The sequence below is a fragment of the Musa acuminata genome, chromosome BXJ2-4 (assembly GCF_036884655.1).
Source record: "Musa acuminata AAA Group cultivar baxijiao chromosome BXJ2-4, Cavendish_Baxijiao_AAA, whole genome shotgun sequence".
In the NCBI taxonomy this organism is placed as follows: Eukaryota; Viridiplantae; Streptophyta; class Magnoliopsida; order Zingiberales; family Musaceae; genus Musa; species Musa acuminata.
Window position 1 is genome coordinate 40,569,898 of NC_088341.1, and position 20,103 is coordinate 40,590,000.

The following is a 20,103-nucleotide window of genomic DNA, read 5'->3' on the forward strand; positions in this document are numbered from 1 at the left end:
ATAATTGTGCAGAAACTTTCAAGCAAGAATTTTGCCTTTTTTCTTTACCACTTCAAGGTTCATATAATTGCCATTAATGTGTTGAATACATGAGGGTATGTGTTTAATTAATCTGTCCATGATAAAAAGTATTTTGATGGTGACTTTAACCAGCAAGAACTAAAAAATGTCTATCAAACTTGGAGGAAAAATAGGTCCCCAAAAAATTATATGATGTATTCACAAATACAACACAACACAGGCACAGTAGCTTTGTATCTATCTTTCATCAAAATAATATAATAAGCAGCCAGCATGAGCATGGAACTAATTCAGGACATGTAATCAAATTCCTCACATACTTCTCATGGAATAATGTGAAGCTTCTTCTCAAGACCTCAACTCATCAATATAATTTGTGGAATATTAGATTTTAACTACTTCTATGTGGTCTGTCAATAAAAAACCTTAAAAGATTCTATCCAACAACCATGTTATTTTGATATGCCACTGATGCGGCGGGGGCATCTGTTTAAGCCGTGGCCTCGGGGCCGTCGCGGCTCGGTTCGGGGGTCCGAATGTCGGGGGTCTCGGGCGACGTCCCTCAGGGTCTTCCGGCGGCCGAGCACGGTGGTTCGGGTCAGGACGTCAGGTCGGCAGGTCGGGTCGGGTCGGTAGGTCGGGTCGGGTCGGCAGGTCGGGGCGACAGGAAGCTCCGCCACAACGCTTGGAAGAGTCGACCCCCTCTGGCACCTGCACAAAGGTCGGGCCGAGGCGCTCGACCCAACCCCTCCGACGGCCAAGTTAGCGATGTGGAGAGGGTTTTGAAGGAAGAGATGCCTCCATACAAGTGCTGTGTGTGAGTTCGTCCTCCTCTCCCCTTTAGCATGCGAGGGTATTTATAAGGAAGCTTACTGTGCCTGATGTGCCCCATTGCAGGGGCAGGTTGGGTCTGACATTGGCATTGGCGTTGGCGTGGCGTGCGAGACCGAGCCTGGGCAGAATGTTTAATGTGCCTCGGTCGACGTTTCAGTCCGTTTGACCAGGTACTGAGGCGTGATGCGTCATCTGGGACAGGTGACGTTAGCCCCAGTCTTGTCGCCATTATTTCCCTCATCAGCCACCTCTCTGATTCATTTGGTGCCCCTCCATATCAACAATCAACATATTTACAGTAATTTACTGGTATATATGGCTGCATTGATCTATATCAAATAATGCTCCCAGTAATAATGAATTCTGTTCCCAGTAATAAAGCTTTCCGTATTAACTTCATATGCTTCTCCCTATCTCATCCCCTTATGACTTCTTTATATTTTTTTAATTAATTAATATTATTAAAAAAAATTTATCAAAAGTAATCAACAATCCCAAAATCTATAAATAATAATAATTATAAATTTATGCATCATGATAATATTTAAATACAAATATAACTAATCATAACCAAATAAATATAAATATATCTAATAAATCTATAAATTAATAATCTTATTTTTAATTTTTTATACTTATACATCCACATAAGAAAACATATAACGTCTAACAATAAAAACTTAAAAATAATCAGTATTGATGCAAGAGACAAATTTCAATTAGAGTTTTGAACATTCGATCAAATATTATATTTATTTATTTTTATTATTTCAATAATACTTTTTTAAATATATAAAAAATAAATATAAGATTGACTTAGTGATTAAAGTTGGAATCTTGGAGTTGTATGTGTTGCGTTGAATTCTCACGTACGTAAATTTTTATTTATATTATTATTTGATAAAAATATATATTGTATTGTATATCACCGGTAATCTGCGTGTCATGTTTCCATTTGCCATGAAGTGGATCCCACAGAGGGCCCACGTGGGATGCATTGCAATTATCTGGGTTACATATAAGCAAAATACCCCGAAAGTTTCCCCTGCTTTTGGTGGATTAAAACTTGGGCCCGGGTGGGATGTGTGTGGAAGCTCACGTGTGAATCGACAAGGAGGTAGCGTTCGCAGGTACGGGGCGGGGTGAGTTTATTTTCGCCTCGGTTCTTGATCTCTCTGTGTCTCTCGGATCACCTCATTCGTACCTGGTTCTCGATCGCCCACCATGTTCTCGCCGGCGGCGCGCCTGGCGACCAAGCGACTCTTGGAGATCCGCCGAGCGCTGCGCCCTTCGCTCGCGGTAAGGGGATTCTTCTCCGATTTCATCTTCCACATCGTTCATTTGCTCGATCTCTCATCTCTTTTCCGCCTTCCAGCTCGCTTCGCCCGCTGTCGCCGCCAGATCCTTGTCCACGGCCCTCAACTACGTGAGCCCCCTCGAAACGCTTGAATATTCGATAAATTTGTTTTCTTTTTCTTCGGATCCCGTTGGGTTTGACTTAAACTTGTCCAAGTTGTGATCCTTTTGTTATCGTTTTGTCAGCACATTGATTCGCCGGATAACAATCCTGACATGCCATGGGAGTTCAGCGAAGCAAATATGAAAAGGGTACGCCGTTTTTGTCCGTTACTTGGGTTGCTGTTCTTGATTTCAATTCTTCGTTTTCTTGGTTCGCTTCTTGGAGTTGTTGTTCCTTCTTTGAACAAATGTGGTGATTTGGGTAGCATTTTTCGCGAATAAAAATGATCTCGAGTGGAATTCACATCTTTGTTATTATTATTTGTAGGTTTCCCTATTGTTTTGTGTACTGTAGAATTGCTTATCATGATCATGTACACTTATGGCCGCTCGAGAGTTTTATCTATCATCTTCTTTTCCTGAAAAAGCATAAATGGATATGTCTTGTTGAGATACGCTGTTTAATGCCTCAGGTCACCTCTGTGGAGCTTTATAATTGTGATTTGTTATTCAGTTTTAAGAATACTTACTCATTTAGACAAGTCCATGCTGTCATTTTTGGTATTTTAAGCTATCAAATGGTTGATTATCTTGCCCATGTGTAACTCTAGGTCAAAGAGATACTCTCCCACTATCCTTCAAACTACAAGCAATCTGCTGTTATTCCGCTACTGGACCTGGCCCAGCAGCAACATGGTGGATGGTTACCAGTTTCTGCAATGAATGCTGTATGGTCGAAATGATTCCTTACCCGTCTATAGGGCTTTGTTAAGTTCGTAGCTTTACATACCTTAACTTACATATCTTGATGCGGTGTTGTTCAGGCTGTTAAATATTTTGTTTACTTGTGGTAAGTGCTATTAATACATGAATCTATTATAGCCATGTTTTTCCTCTTTCTCTGTGCCATATCTGTCAAAAGATCTCATACAAGTTTGAATACAGATTTGCATTTTAGTAAAATCTGCTAATTGTTAAAGAGGGGGCTGGCTAGGTTAGGAAATATTTGATGTACAAAATTAAACTATGAAATTAGAAGACCTTGTAAATTGGGAGGAAATACCTGAATCCTGAAATCCTCATTTTTTCTGTTTTTGTGGAAGAAGAAGAGTTGAGCCGATCAAATTTGATTCTATGAAGAGGATGGAACAAGGTTAACCAAGGATCCAGGGAGCTGCATTTGATTTGCTAGAATTGAAATACCTCCCTTGATGTGGATCTCAAGTCTCCCACCTCTTCTACACAATGTAGACACTATGAAGAGCCTGTAAAAGGTCAATTTTAATACTTCAGTAGAACCTTTACTTGTAATCTAGTGTCATAGCTTACACTCATCTGGTACCCCTCCTAAACCTTTTGTTTATTTAAGAGGATGATTGGAGTGCGTGACTACACCTATAGAAATGCTTGGACCAAAGTCGTTGGTCTGGAAGGACCCTGGAAAGTCTTCAAGATGTAGGGAGCCAATGAGAGGCCAACTTCTGGATGTTACCCCAGATATATCTTAACTATGGGCCATAGGTTAGCTTATCAGTAAATTACTCAATATTCACCTTAACTCTTCTATTGATTAAAGTCAGATCATTCACATTACAATGATTGTGAAGCACATTAAATTTTTGGCAATATGACATTTATCTGTAGTTTTTTTTGGATATGACTTGAGTGAAGGGATCATATCTTTATTGTACATTTTCGCTCTCTTTCTAGATTGAAAATAATTCTCTATGCTTATTTGAGAGAGCTATAAAAATATTTACTAGCTTCTGAGAACTGATTCAATTTGAACTGATTGTTACTACTTGATAATTGAATAGGACAGACATTTTTCTCTGTTTCCAGCTCATGAGAAAGCTTTTGGGTTTGAATTTATGCAGGATTTAGTTCATTCAGTTCTGTAAAACAATCCAATGATCAGCTCTATTCACTCTTTCACTTGTAATCTGCACTATATCCCACATACAGATATGGGTATAAATTGCTATTTATGATAAGCAGCAATGAAAATAAGAAATCTGATAGTGGGAGGCACAAGAGAGTCAAACAAAAGGGAAAAGATCAATCAAGGAAGGAGGAGCAATTGATCAATTCTGTAATCTAATATGTAGTTTATGTTGTTCTGGTTTACAGGGACCTCCTGTATCATCTGTCTTTTTTCATCGATGGCATCTTTTCTTAGAATATTCATAACATATGGTTTCAACTGGACTGATTGTTGGCTGCCATGTAAACAATCTCAATTGGTTTACCATTTTCCTATTGATTACCACATTTGTCATTAGAAGTAGATCAGGAACTAGGTTCTAGACAATTCACAGAAAACACCATTTTATGCATATGGTCTTAGGTTTAATCCTAAATTACTTGCAAATTGTTCAGTTTCTAGTTTTGGTACCTCTTCATATGCACTCATAACTCTTAATTTCTCTAATATTTCATAACCTTTATTATCTTGTTTTAGAACCCTATTCCTATTAGGTGTCTTTTTTTTGGTCATCTGTCCTTTTCTAATTTATTAAACCCTGAGTCAAACTAAAGGGGCCAGGTTCTATGAGGATATTATGTCAAATTAAGTTGGATGCAAGGGTTCTTAGTTTGCTTAGATCTCATGATGGAAGCAATAAGGGATCCTATCAGTCTCTTGTCAGCAAAGATGAGAGAGTGAGGAGATAATTCTGATCCACGCTCCACATGTTTGGTCTCATGTAGATTGAGGATTTTCAAACATGGGTCAAGCAATTCTGAAAGGAACAGAAGATTGCAATGGAGGAAGAGACATTTTATGCCCATTGTAATCAGTTTTACATGTTTGTTGCTAGGCACATTCCTGGGATTAATATGTCTAACATATCTAATTTTTGTTCTCGACTTCAAATTTTATATTGGTTTGTTATCCCTGATATTTCTGATTGCAGTCTAAAAAGCTCTCAAATACATGTTTTCTGATAAAAGTAATAGCAACCATCTCTTGCAATTGCTCAATATCAACACAGCAACTGGTTAATGGATCCATTGTTGGGTAGCTTCAATTGGGTAACAAGCCTCAGATATAAGTCATATTTGTCCCAGGATTCGGTGCTCAAGTCATTTCAGAGCACTAAATGATTTGCACATTTTGTGTGGGCTAATTTGTAATTGTGTTCTTGGCTGAGATCTTTGACACAAGTCTAATTTATGAACAAATTGATGGCTTGAACAAACCAAAGTATTCTGTTGGTTACTTAGGAGTATTTGGAGGCCCACTCGATTTGTATTTATTTAGGGATTTCCATACTGGTACTACAACCATCTTTATCACTCCTTAGACTGTCTTACTGGCATATCATCTGGACCAGTTGATGCAGATTGAGGAGGGGAAAAGGAAAAATAAATGCAAATAAAGAAAAAAAAGATTGATAATTGAGTAGGACACACAAACCAGTGGTGTTTGTTGAATGGTTTGCAATCTATGGTGTATATTAGATAGCATGTCGTGGCCTGCAACCCAGACCTCTTTTGGACCAAGAAAAACCACCTGTACCCAGACCTTTTCATTTTAAGTCACATTTTACGTAGAGGTTGGATTGTGAAATTCATGAAGTTGCTAAGACACAAGTTTGGAACTTGATGGTCTATGTTGGGATTTAGAATTTTCTAAAAGTTATTTTATGGCCCTAATTTAGTTAAAATTAGTTTAAATGTTTATACATAAAGGGCATTTAGCTATTCGTAACTGAACTACTTTCGACAAAAAGTGGTTGATTGGTTTAGCTGGTGAGTCCTGCTTCTCTCTCTATCTTTGTTTTCTTCATTTTCTTTCAAATTCTGGTTTAATAAGTCAGAATGATGCCAGTATACTAACCTGTACCACTGAGTATCAGTGGATAAATAATAAAAGTTTAAACATCGAATAGTGGTTGGATTGGTAACACCGTGAGGTTAGTAACAGTCTGACCTGTATTCGTAACCTTTTTCCATTCTCTCTTTCTATCTAAATCATCTCGGTGATACTCTCGGACAATAAGCTTTTGCATCTTTATTTTCCTATTGTTTTCACTTAGAAATTTGCCATTCTTGTTGTTTTCTCTTTGTAAGTGGGGATCTTTTACCAACTTATGTTAGATCAGACCTTTATCGGATTAGATTCTGAAAAGTAGTCTTCTGTTTAGCCTTCATGCACCCATTAACAAGACACAGACTTGGATCCAGACATGAAGTATTTCATAAGTCTCAGGTTGGACTATCTGACAAACTGAGAGCCGACAAATTACTAAAGAAAGTGCAATAAGCACAAATATATGCTCCAAATGACCCATTTTTTTTAAGGTTGTGGCAATTTAAGATTTTTTTTCTGAATGATTTGGGTGTTTGAAGTGGTTAAGTCGATGTATGATCATAGTCCAGCAAGCTAGGTAGAGTATTCTAATCTTTTAATGACTTTGAAGCCTTGGTACTAGGATAGTTTCTCATGGAAAAGTGATATATATATCTCGTCATATCCATCTGGATATGTGATTTACATCTTCTCTTATGTTATCTGCTTCACACCTGCCAGTCAGCTAGAACAATATTATTTTCAATTTTGTTCTTTTTTGTATATGATTCTTTTAATGCATGCAATTTGTGATATTTCAGGTGGCTAAGATTATGGAAGTTGCTCCTATTCGTGTGTATGAAGTTGCTACATTTTATTCAATGTTCAATAGGACAAAGGTATGTGAGTTTATAAGTTTTTCTGGTTCTTCCCTGATTCAAGTTGTTTGATATAACTGTAGGTTAGTAATCATGTTGTCTTTCTCTTTTTTACTTGCTTCATGCATATAGTTGAATTATTTGTGCATTTCAGGTTGGTAAATATCACCTTTTGGTTTGTGGAACAACACCCTGTATGATTCGTGGATCTCGTGAAATTGAAGATGCCCTATTAAAGCACTTGGGAGTCAAGCGCAATGGTGAGTGTTCATAGTTCTCTATTTCATGCACATTCAGGAAATATAAATCAAAATTTTGTTTGTCATATTTACAGAAGTGACAAAGGATGGAATGTTTTCAGTCGGCGAAATGGAGTGCATGGTAGGTATTCAATTGCTGGATGCTTTTGGATTTAATTTCTGCTGATGTTTAATATACTGCTGCAGACCTGCTTCATATCATAAAACCTCTTAAGTGGATTAGTGGTTTTGGTCAAATGTTTTTTTTTGTGATAGAAATCATGAGTAATCTTAAGTGCTCCCATGTTTTGGTCCTTACATATTCTAACTCTGAATCCTCACAGGGCTGCTGCGTGAATGCTCCTATGATTGTTGTAGCTGACTACAGTAATGGCTCAGAAGGATACTCATATAATTACTATGTCAGTTCTCTTCGACCTTCCTTATAAACATTCTACTGACTTCATTAACTCATTTTGAACAATTACTGTGTGATGTTTCTACTTCTATTGCATCCTCACTGAAACTACCACTTAGGGCAAGCTAAAGGTCAAATAGAGTAGTGTTTGTCTTTCAAGTGATTGAGTAGCTTAGGCCATTAAATCTTTCTTTAATTACACTGTGTAAATTGTCTTATTTTCTAGATTAAAAGCAACCAATAACATTTTCTTCTCACCACCATATTTATCATGTATGGGGTCATACTTTTAATAATGTTCCTTCAGAAAGGAATGAGATATTTACTGAACGAAAATCATAATTGTCATTCCCAAATGAAATTTATAGCCATGTTGGTACATCACAGTCCTTGCTGAATGGAAACGTACTTGTCAGCCTAGGCTGATTTGCATTGGGTTGGATCCAGAAGGCATTCTATAGAAAAATAGGAAATGCATGTATCTCATAGAGGTTTGTACCTCTGTATACCTGTTTTTAGATAGAATAGCATGCACCTACTTGGTGCACACTGTACAGAAATGTACTAAATGTTCTAAAAAGTGGCTGCTATTCTGGCAATCAAGATGTAAAATATATGGTGCAACTTAAATATAGGTGGCTGATGGATCGGTGCATACGACTCCCGCCATAGGTGGGTTTGGGGAGGATCAATATACACATTCTTCTTCTGTTAACTATTTTCATGACTCCAACCTTGATGATTACAATGTGTAATTTGAATAAAATAATATTTAAGCAAGTAAATATGAAGAAGTATACAATCAATTTAGTAGGTTAATAGGGATTAAAACTAATCAAACATTTATACTTTAAGATTTGTTCTTTAAGAAACTATTCAAGTTACTAAAAGTAAGTGAAAGGTTGAAGTGATGAGTTTCATATCTAATAGATGCATTTTTATTAGCCAATGAAAGCATAGTTCAAAAAACTGGTCGGACTAGTATGTATCGGTTGGTATTTAGGGCAATTTCATCCGGTCTAGTTCAAAACTTTATTTTTATTTATTTTTAATAATTCCAGCTTACTGTTGACAGCCAAAAATAGTTGTCAACAGGAGGCCTCCCACTCAGCTTCCTCACTTTGCCTTCTCCTTCTCACCTTCTCTTTCTTTCTCCTCCTCTACTATAGTATCTCCATTCTTCTTATTCTGATTAACATGATATATTGCCAGCTCTTGTCATTTATTTACCGTTCTTATGAAATTCTTGCACTTTAGGAAGTCACTTCTGTCACACAGTATTTATATCTTAAAAAAATTAATGCGCAAAGCAATAAGAAAATCTTGCCAGTTTTGTGCAATCATTTTAAAGTGTGTTTATATTAGCAAGCACACAGGCAGTAAGTTGGAAAATGCTGAAGATTGCAGCAAAGAAAAATACTGTAGGTGGCACAGATGCTGAATGGTTACACTTTTGTTAATCTAAAAATTTCATGTTATCAAATTCTGCCAGCATGAAGATCTTTTGTCTGAGCAAGACTAGTATCTAGAGTTCTGACCACAGCTAAATTGTGGCTCTCTGTTTTTTCTTAAGGTGCTGCACAAAACCTTAATTCTTTACCTTTCTGTGTATGAATTTTCTGCAACAGCATGATAAATAGTATATTTCTGAGTTCCAACTTGATCTATATCAGATTAAAATTCAAGCCCGATGGTTTATATACTTTATCTTGACTGCAGTAAATGTTTCTTTTTTCACCTGAAAAAAATTGTGGTTTTTCTACTCGACTGCGGTAAATGTTATTATTAGGTGATCTAGGGAATTACGTATATGAGGAATAATTTTAAAATTGTGGTTTCTTTCGGCTTTCTTCAGGAAGATGTGACACCAAAACGAGTTGTTGAGATTGTGGAGATGTTGAGAAAGGGAGAAAAACTACCAGTAAGTGGTCGAGGATGTAGATTAATCATTTACTGAACTCTATACATGTTTCTTACCGATTTTTTATTCTTGCGCAGGCTGGAACTCAAAATCCTGATCGGATTAGATGTGGACCAGCCGGAGGGAACACCACATTGCTCCGGGAACCCAAACCGCCTCCATGCAGGGATTTAGATGCCTGCTGATTTCTGTTGGATATCTGCCATGAATAATAGAACTACTTGGCCTTGACATCTGAGGCTCCACGAGCGCGTCGTTGTCGTGGATACCGGCTCAAAGTGTAGTGTGATATTTCTTGTTTCGCTTCTTACGTTTTTATGTTTCTCTTATGTTTTCGGCAGCAGTTGTTTTCTCAAGTGAAGTATCTTGATGAATTGAAACAAAATTGACACCTATAATTACTGTTGATCTCTTTGCCTTGTAAATAAGTTTTGTTTTATTGGATGCTGTCGACGGAGGTGGCTCCCAATTCAACTCATTTATCCGAGCGAGCCCGAATAGAGAGCCCGGATAGAGATGTGGAGCGCTCCCACCCAAAGTGTCATGTTTGTTGCAGGGATTGCCTTACGTGTGTAATGCCCAAAATATATTTGTCCGCAATGCTCAAACTATGTATGTGGGCAAAGTTTAGTCTCGGCCTTAACTTTGTGTAGAGATGGAAGGCGTTAGTAATATATCATCGTTGTGCACGACGGACAAACCAATATAAAGCAATTAACTTTTGTGAGGGTTGCCATATAGGCGTATTGTTCATCATAGTTTTGCATCATCGATGAGATATATAATTGCTGACGACACCTTGATTTTTTTTTTTTTCAATTTGGGTTTGTTCGCTCTAAAGTATTAATCTAATTGATGAGAAAGTATTCTTACTCGTTACTCTGAGCACCTCGTAGCTCTACGATTTAGAAGCTTTTACTCTTAGCGAGAGATAACCGTAAGATGTTCTTCTACTCGTATGCATTTCTTGCATGAGTATCGACACATGAGTCATCAATTTTTCTACTCGTAGGTATTATATTGTATGGACTCTTTCGTGTTATCCATCAACCTTGTATTGTATGGACTCTTTCGTGTTATCCATCAACCTTTTAACTCGTAGGTATTGTATTTTTCTACTCATTACTTCCGTAAAGCTGTATCAACTTTTGGTTGACAATACTGAGTCTTAGCTCAAACTCAACTACTCCTCTTTTGGTGTTTCTGTGCCGTTCAAGTTGCTCTTCTACTTGTGTCTCTTTTATATGAGACAACTGTTGCTTCCTGCAACATCATTGTAATTGTTATGCTCCTTTTGAGTGATTTTGCTAGTTTCCATATGATTTCTCATCCATTTTTTGGAATGTTCACTCGATGCTAATATCAATGGTACTAGTTTTGTTATGCTATCTCACCGTGAGTGTTGGTGGTACACCGATGCTCGTGATGAGTACTGGTCAGTCCCCTATATGAAACCGCAATCCTTGCTTGGATATTTGGATAAATCTCTTTCTTTTCGAGGAGGACCCGTCCGCGTTGCTTCTCGTTTGATCCCGCACAGGTGATTACATATATCTGAAAATACTAAAGCACAGAAATGGAATGTGTTCCAGTACAGGAACACCTCATCATCTACGCAAGAAAAATTGGTGCATTCATTGACAATGAACTACATCAGTAAGATGCATAGCACGCATCAACAGTTACTGAACCAACAGCAGTGGATCACTAGCTTTATAATAATAACATCTGCTTTCTCTATGGATCAGAAACGAATGTATCTGACAATTCAAGGGAATGTACAAGATATAAAGTATCATGTTAATCGTACCCAAATTAAATCATAAAAAAATATAAGTTATAATTTCGATCTATTGTTTGTCCCATTAGGGCGTCGAGGACTAGAATCCAAGTTCATTGGACCTCTACCATACCTAAATTTGAAGCAACCTGCTCCAGCTAGGGAGGGGAAGTTGCACATTGCTCATTAATTCTACTGGGTCTTAGGATTATTGCTTAATCTGCTCTTTCCTAGAGCAGCCTTTAGCAACCCAAGCACCACCTTGAAAGGCAGCAACAGACATCCATCTATGTTCTTTTTGTAGAATAACCAGCCAAGGATCGGAACACACTGCAATATAGCAACTGCAATTGTCCATCTGCAAGTCAAGTAGCAAGAGATTACAAAAAGAAGATTTTTAAGGACAAACCCGGCACTCAATTGGGGAAGAGTTAAGAGCTGTGTTGCTGTTCGTTTTGATTACAAGAAAGGAGGACCTGGGGAACTTGCCTGTTCAAGACAAGGTTGTTGCCGACTATCATCTCCCATGCAATCTCCACAATCTGAAAGGAAGGACTGTTACGCAGCAACTGCACTGACCCATATAATCTTGTATGCATTTCCAAGTACAGTGAGAATGTAACCATTAAGTAACCACAATATCTGAGGAAAGCAAACTTGACAACATGGCCGACCACAGGAATAGTGGCGGAGAAAAGCAGCAAATTAAATGTAAGTCTTCGATAGTATTCCTTGGTGAAATGGGATCGGCATTTTTGAAGCATCTGAAGGAGAGCAGAAGTTAAGGTCAGATACAATTCACAGAAATATTTGTCGCATGCAGACAATGTACAGAAAAATGAGATTAATAAATTACAGATTAAACACAATCATCAAAGAAGAAGACAGACGTGGAAAGACGCCTTCAATGAATTTAGATTATATAAGCTTATGTAGATCAAGAATGCCAAATGTCACGAAATGACTAAATCACACAGGACATGCTGCAAAAAAAGAAAAAAAGAAAAAAAAAACACAGGTGCATCTTCTGCTTATACACAAAATTTTCATAAGATTGCATCACAAGGAATCATAAAGATTTTGCCACAATGAAGCATAGAAACAACAAACTTATAAGCATAACAATGGCCTAGTCCAAGGCCAAATCTGTATAAGACCAGATGGCCAAGTTCAGAAACAAAACTAGACCACCAGCTTTAGTGACTGATTAAGCAGCAGAAAGGAGCGAGTAGCAGACAGATCTCAACCTGCTTGTGAGGATCATGATATTAGCTGCTGATGATTTGTAGATTCTGTTAATTTATAGATATGGCCTGTTTCTAACATTTAGAACACTCCAAGTTCCTAACATACATGAGGAACAGTAGACTGACCAGCCGAAGTCAAAATCTAAAGTATTTAATAGTCTGTCATAGTTAGGGGTCACAGCTGGTACAGGTTCTGCTATCAAGAATATACTCAATATTTATAAAAATCTATGGATTGGAACTTTGTAGTTCCAATAAATCCCTTAAAAATAGATCACACCCTTAAAAAATCAAGGAGCCTAGCTTATCAATAAATCCCTAATTGAGTTGAAATTTGTAGTTGAATATGTATATATGTATTTATGTATATATGTATATACGTATACATATATATATACATACATACATATATATATATATATATGTATATACGTATATATACATATATATATATATACATATATATACATATACATATATATACATATACATATATATACATATACATATATATACATATATATATATATATACATACATATATATATATATACATATATATATATATATATATATATATATATACGTATATACATATATATGTATATATATGTATATATATAGACACACAAATACAAAGAAATACAACTCCGATTGTTAAATTAAGGACTCACTGATTTATATAAAAACCACAAAAGTCTGATATTCATTCTAACAAAATTGTTCAGAAAGTGTGAAAAATTTTACCATCAAGCCTCATGAAATCCTAATGTTTGGCGTGCAATAATGATCCAATTATACTACCGTTTAAACATCTATTGGTTCTCATATAGTTTACAATCAATGAATTTCAAGCAATAAACCTGGAGAGCAACAAGTGAATCACAAAATGGTGATTATAAGACTCACTTTTGCTAATCTTGATGATGTCGCTCCATGATAGTTATTTTAAAACAAGGTTCACTTTCTATAAGAACAATGGAATGCCCATATCATTCATCAGTTATTCTTCTTTTTTTCTTTTTTATAAATTCTCTTCAAGTTCTTTGAGAAGTAAAGGATAAAAAATTCAGTACTGCTCAGAATATATAGGTTGGTGCTGGTGGCTGTTCATTTTATTATTATTTTTTGGTGATACCAGGCAATACAAGTTGGTGTATCAATACCGTACTGGTTTGAAACTGGTTACAAGAATCAATATCAAACTGAGATCTAAACCCTTGTCCTGTATCATATCTGTCATAACCCCGAATTCAGAATTACGTTGGCTACGCCCCAAAAAGGACTTGTAAGATTGAAGGGATTATAACTAAGATACAAAATCAAGGCTTATCCTGTAACTGACATGTGGCTGATCATATCAGGTGTTACAATTGGGATCTCAAGTCAACATAATTTGACAGAGATATTACCAAAAGAAGGAAAGTCTAAATGTAATTTCAGTATATATTGCTTAGTATCACCTAAATTTATGCAATTGACATAACTTTGAGCATATACCTAAACCTATTCATTTGAAGTACCAAGAAAAACAAAAGCCTGTCATTTTCCTTTAGCAAATGAAATATAATTGTACAAAAATATTCAGCACAAGTTCTTAATTGTATAAGAAGATTGTATGATTGCATAGACATGAATTTGGTCATTTAGTGACTAACCTTCACCATTTTCAGAGCATACTTTTCCTTTGATGGCCCAACACAGTCTCTTTCAAAATGCTCATTGCATTGATCAAAACTAGCATTGAACTTTCTCATGGAAGGAAGTCCTGTTGCTAGAAGGCCATCCATTCTATCCTCGCACTCACTCCAGCTGGCTTCACATAGTTTAATTGACAGATATTTGTTTTCTGTAATGTGAGTGTCATAAACCTGACAATGGCAGTCACACAAGTACAGTTAATAACAAAATAATTAAATTAGCAAGAAAAAATTACAACCTGGAAGTAATAAATAAACTGATGAAGGTATACATGACACACTTTGAGTAATAGCTTATTATGCATATAAAAAATGTGAGCACCAAGGACCACCATGCCAGTTGCCACATGTTAGCATGTACTATTCTGCAAGGATACTGACAGTACGTGCTGGAGATGCCAAAAAATGACTAGGATAACTTTTTTTTGCATATTTTGGTTGACATAGAAGCACAACCTGCCAGAAGAACAGTATCAACTTGCTCCCATACCATAAAATGACAATTCTTGCTGAGCAAGTAATGCTTACACTAAAAGATAAGTATCATAACATCTCAGTTACTTCAACTTAAAGTAAAACTTGATATAAACAACAAATCTTAAACATAACCAAATTTATATAAGATATATTAGATTTATTTTTTTCAATTTAGTCATCACAACTAATTTCAGTCTCAAGTTCCCTACACCTGGTTAGCAGTTAGCATGATAATTTCTTTTTTTATTCCAAATCATCGGTTATCATCCAATTTAATAGGAAAGCAGGTATTTAACATTCAAGATACGGATTTCTTATGTACTAGTCTCCCATTTAAAGTAAACTGCAAGATGATCAAGAAAATCATGGAGAAGAATTTTCGTCAGTACACTTGATATATATTTAAGAGTAAAATCATATCTATTATCTAATTTTTAACTTGGTTATTCTCTTAGATTTCATATTATAGTTTTTTGTTTAACAACCATACAAATTCTTGATTCTAAATGAAGAACATGCACCTTCAAGCCACTAAAATAAAAATAAAAAATGGAAAAAGATTAATTACTTAAAAGACTAAGAGAGATCAAACTTCCACCACAGGCAAAGCACTATAGAAAGACATGGTTTAGTATTGGGTTAAAGAAGTTGAAACTTCAAAAAATTTTGAAGGATTAGAGGAAAGCAAATAGTATGGACCTAAGGAAGAAGAAAAAATTACATTGTTAAAAATGGACAATTCACTATGATGAGAGGAATGCTCTTAAATATTCCACATTGTCACTTTAAATCTACTCAATGGACAGCATGAATATATTCTTAGGAAAGAATCAAGGAACTACTATGCCAATCCCAAAGAATTTTGCAATAATATGCAAAATGCCCTAGATATTTGCACTTCTAAACTGCAGCAAGTTATAGCCACATTGTTAAATGTCAAAGATGTCTCCTGAAGTTCCTTTCCTAAATTGCTAGCCATACTTCTGTGGTAGAAGTAACATGAGGATTCCTCCCTCATTATCCAGCAATTAGTAGCATAATTTCTTTTTTAATCAAAAGATCAGTTATCATCCAATTTAATAGGAAAGCAGGTTTTTAACATTCTAATTATGGATTTCTTGCACATTAGTTTCCCATTTCAAGTAAACTGCAAGATCAAGAAAATTGTGGAGGGAAGAATTTTCTTCTACACACTTGATTATACATTTAAGAGTAAAATCATATCTATATGCTAGTTTTAAACTTTGTTACTCATCTTAGATTTCATCTTATAGTTTCTTTTTCTGCAACCATCCAAATTCTAGAGCTTTAAACTTTCTTCTAAATGAAGAACATCCCCCCTTCAAGCCACTAAAAATTAAATAATAAAAGTTGGAAAAAGATTAATACTTAAAAGACTAAGAGGGATTGAATTTCCACCACAGGCAAAGCACTGCAGAAAGACATGGTATGGTATTGGGTAAAAAGATTGCTAAATCTCCAAAAACAATTTAGGAAGATTAGAAGAAAGCAAATGGTTCTTTACTTCTTTTATGCTTTTGAGAAGTCTGGTTCTAAGGAAGAAGAAGGGTTAAATTCTTAAAAATGGATAATTCACTATGATGAGAGGAATGCTCTGAAATATTCCACATTATCACTTTAAATCAACTCAAGGGACAGCATGAATATGTTCTTAGGAAAGACTCGAGGAACTACTATGCCAATCCTAAAGATTTTTTGGAATAATATGCAAAATGCCCATAGATATTTACACTTCTATATTGCAGCAATTTATAACCACATTGTTAAATGTCAAAGAATTTTCTTGAAGTTCCTCTACTTAACTGCTAGCCATACTTCCATGGTAGCAGTAACATGAGGATTCTTCCCTCGTGTATCTGAAAATGGAGCAGGAATACAGAGCAAATCCAAGTCTTGGAGGCTTTCTATCAGTAAATAGAACAATGAGAACCAAATTAACCTTTTTGATTTCATTATTGAATTTCAGAAGGGATTGTTTAGCGCTGCGCCAACCAAAATATTGTTTATCAAACAGATTGTTTGCTTTCGCCTTTGAAACCTCATGAGCCAACAGCAGCTTGTCCTCTGGTACAGGCAGCTGCAAATTGGATATCTCTTTATTGTATAACTTCAAGCAGCGTTCAAGAATTTCCTTATTAAATACTTCCGCAATTGAACCTGTAGATGGAATTTCACCTTCATTCAAGGCATCAAGAGTCTGCGAAAACCCATGTATATAATGGTTAGAGCAATTAAAGCTTACAAGTAACTTCTCAACAATTATGTAACAGATTATGTCCAGTTTGAGCTTTGCAAGTAAAAAATGACATACATCATGAATAACAATGATATCGGATAGATAGTTGAGAAGAACACAAAGACATGCAAAAGCACCTGCTCCAGGAAGGCTATGAACTCCTTTCCATTTAGAGGATTCCCCTGCACAATCTTGGGACGTATAATGGACTCAACAAGCTGTTTAAACTGCTCCCTTTTTTGCACATACAATGGATCCAGTTCACTGTCCTTGATGTCACAAAGTCTTATCCTTTGAAGATGAGGCTGTCACAAATTTCAAGACTTCTTATATGCAAAATAGGACATTAAGTGCATGATGAAAATATAAGTTCAATAGTTGACTTGTATAAACATATAACAGGTGACTTCTGAGTGCATTCTGCATAGCAAAAAAATGATGGTGGTTCCAACATTCTACTAATAGGATTATGAGCTTATACAATACCCAGCAGACAAAAGGACAACATGAGAAAAATAAAGAAAATTGAAGTATCAACCATTCAAAAGATGCCGTCAACCATGAAACATGCTCCAAATCATGTCAAGACTCAAGACCATTAGAATACTTGTTTGAATACTGATGCTTGTCAGATATTTCCTGATATGAGTACTAGGTATCCTGCTAAGATGTTGTACAACAAAGAGGGAATTTTTTAATTATTTTGTTGCATCTCTAAGCAGAGTTGTCTAAAGTACACTCAATAATTTCTGGTGCTCTTGGAGCAGATATGATATTCTGCTGTTACAGAGGGCCAACACATGCATTAACTTACAGGCTTTCTTGAATCACTTAAAGCATAACACCTTATGTATCAGAGTGACAACTAAAGTAGTGTTAATAATATGTATAGTGTCAAATACCTCATGCTTATTTTTTGTTCTTTGCGACTTTAGATCTTGTTGCTTGCTGAAAGATGGAAACCACAAACCATAAAGCATATTGGGACTTGGACAACATTCAGTGATTTGCATCCTGACAGGTATCACATAATCAGGATTACTATAAATGACTTTTTGTAGTGTACAACTAAAAATATGACAGCTCTCAACATTTTCCATGCCCAGCAGAGATAATGCATCTTAAAACTAGTTACAATGTCAATTCAATGAAAGATTAAAGGGGTTAAGAGGGGCAGATACCATTGCCTTTTAAACTATTTATCCATGTTAAATTTGGAGGGAGATGTTAGAGCTTTATATATGATATATCTTGGCAAGCCTTTTTGTAACAATTGAAGCTTTTGGAAAGCGATATTCCAAATAATTGTTGTATCACTTGCAACGTTGGAGTTGAGAAGGGGACAATTCTGGATGAACCAATAGTTCTGCTCTATTGTTTTTTCTCAGGGGTAGATGCCTATGAAAAAAGCTCAGACTGGGGTTGTTGCATTGTGGCATTAGGAAAAGAACATTATGCCTAATATTAGACATAATAAGTTTGATGATATTGTGTTCAAACTTAAATAAGACAAACCTGGAGTTAGCAAATCAGAAAACCCAAAATCTCAAATTAAACAACAGCCATAATTGGTTTCTCAATATTGCCCTAGATAATGTTTGTTGAACACATTCCATCCTCCATCAACAATAATAAAATCAAGTTGATGAACACTGAATAAGCAAACTTCATTATGAGAGAAAAGCAACAAAGAATCTTGCAAAAACTTCGAATCTCAACTTACTGAATCATTGACATAGAATTAATGGCATATACAGCCAAGGGAAGCTAACAAAGCAGTACCTGTGGCAAGCCAAAGGCAGAGATATCGTTGGCCATTATCGCCAAGGATTTGCGAATATTGTTGACCTGATTCACCACATGAACAAGAATAGCAAATTTCTCAAAGAAAAGACGGGCATGCCCATCAATGCATATGTTTGTAAGAATAAAATAGATTTTAGAAAATAGCCCTGGGGAAAGCAACTAAAGACATTGTTTGTTCATGTATTGACTTGTCACAGGGTGATTGAATACAATACCTTATCAATATTCTCATCTCCTGCAATAACAAAAATATTGAAAATAAATTCTTTGGTAACTTCATAAGACATTATGAATGTCAAATGCACATGAACCGAGCACTGAATAAGACTGACCACTTTCATTTGGAACTGGCCGAAGTGCTTCATCCACCATTTCTTGAACAGAGCACCCTTCTATGTGATTGAAAAAAATAGTTTTGGTGAATAAACGAATTAAGAATATAGGAAATGTGTCATTGCATAATAATATAATTAAGAAAAAGGGAAAAAGTTCACAAAAGTATAGGATGGAAGACATAAATAGATTTAAATTTTTTATCAATAATAATTAATGGATGTGAAGCTGTTATTTTACTGAACAGAAGTGATATATAAGTAGCTTAACCTGTGTCTCTTTATGAAAAGAAACGGATAGAGGCGTTGAATATTAACACTGTAGGAATAACTATTCAAACACACCAGAGAAAAGAAAATGTGCATGAACCCAATAAACAGGGAATAATAAACCATTTCACAAACTTAATCTCTTTAAATTATTTCTTGATTTGTTGTTATACAATTTTTTCCACAGTCTTCTGTCATCACTCACACCCTACTTTTAGTAAAGTTGCTCTCTTGAAGTCATTAAGGATCACACTTCAAAACAAGTCCTCATTGCTTGGATCAGCATCAGTGATTTAATTTGATTGGAAATTTATTCATGTTCTTTTTTTCATACAATGAAGTTCTGCGACTAAGAATTAGTAATTTTTAGGGACTTTATCCACCAAAAAAGTTACGAAATTTAGGCATCACTTTCTAGTATTATGATCGTACTATCTGTTAGGGTGATCAAATGACAATTTCTTAACCCTTTTTAGATATTATTCTAATGACCCAAATGTGGACCATTGGCATTATTTAAACTGCAAATATGGACTCAATAAAAAAAAATTTCCCAGCGTGAGAGGAGGAAACCATCAACTTACGCAGAAAATCTCGTTGGATAAGCCACAAGAGCTTTGCAGGCTCGAATGCATCCTCATTTCCCTATATGAGTGGCAAATTAGCATGAAT

General features: G+C 35.7%; 2 protein-coding genes across 2 annotated transcripts; one reads left to right on the forward strand and one right to left on the reverse strand.

Annotated features, from left to right (window-relative positions):
- The first annotated feature begins 1,936 nt into the window (after window positions 1–1,936).
- On the forward strand, window positions 1,937–10,001 carry LOC103982986 (NADH dehydrogenase [ubiquinone] flavoprotein 2, mitochondrial). The gene is made up of 10 exons (XM_009400102.3): window positions 1,937–2,154; window positions 2,231–2,281; window positions 2,398–2,463; window positions 2,925–3,041; window positions 6,928–7,005; window positions 7,139–7,244; window positions 7,319–7,365; window positions 7,568–7,645; window positions 9,497–9,562; window positions 9,640–10,001. The coding sequence occupies exons 1-10, from the start codon at window positions 2,080–2,082 to the stop codon at window positions 9,745–9,747; spliced, it is 792 nt and encodes a 263-aa protein (XP_009398377.2). The 5' UTR covers window positions 1,937–2,079; the 3' UTR covers window positions 9,748–10,001.
- Window positions 10,002–11,277: 1,276 nt separating this feature from the next.
- On the reverse strand, window positions 11,278–20,072 carry LOC135609207 (uncharacterized). Its single transcript, XM_065102303.1, has 9 exons — window positions 20,016–20,072; window positions 19,162–19,221; window positions 19,045–19,064; window positions 18,806–18,871; window positions 17,161–17,328; window positions 16,727–16,984; window positions 14,248–14,460; window positions 11,832–12,106; window positions 11,278–11,700 (listed from the first exon to the last, which is right to left on the reverse strand). Exons 2-9 carry the CDS (start codon window positions 19,199–19,201, stop codon window positions 11,535–11,537), a joined length of 1,206 nt encoding a protein of 401 aa, XP_064958375.1. The 5' UTR covers window positions 19,202–19,221; window positions 20,016–20,072; the 3' UTR covers window positions 11,278–11,534.
- Between the last annotated feature and the right edge of the window lie 31 nt (window positions 20,073–20,103).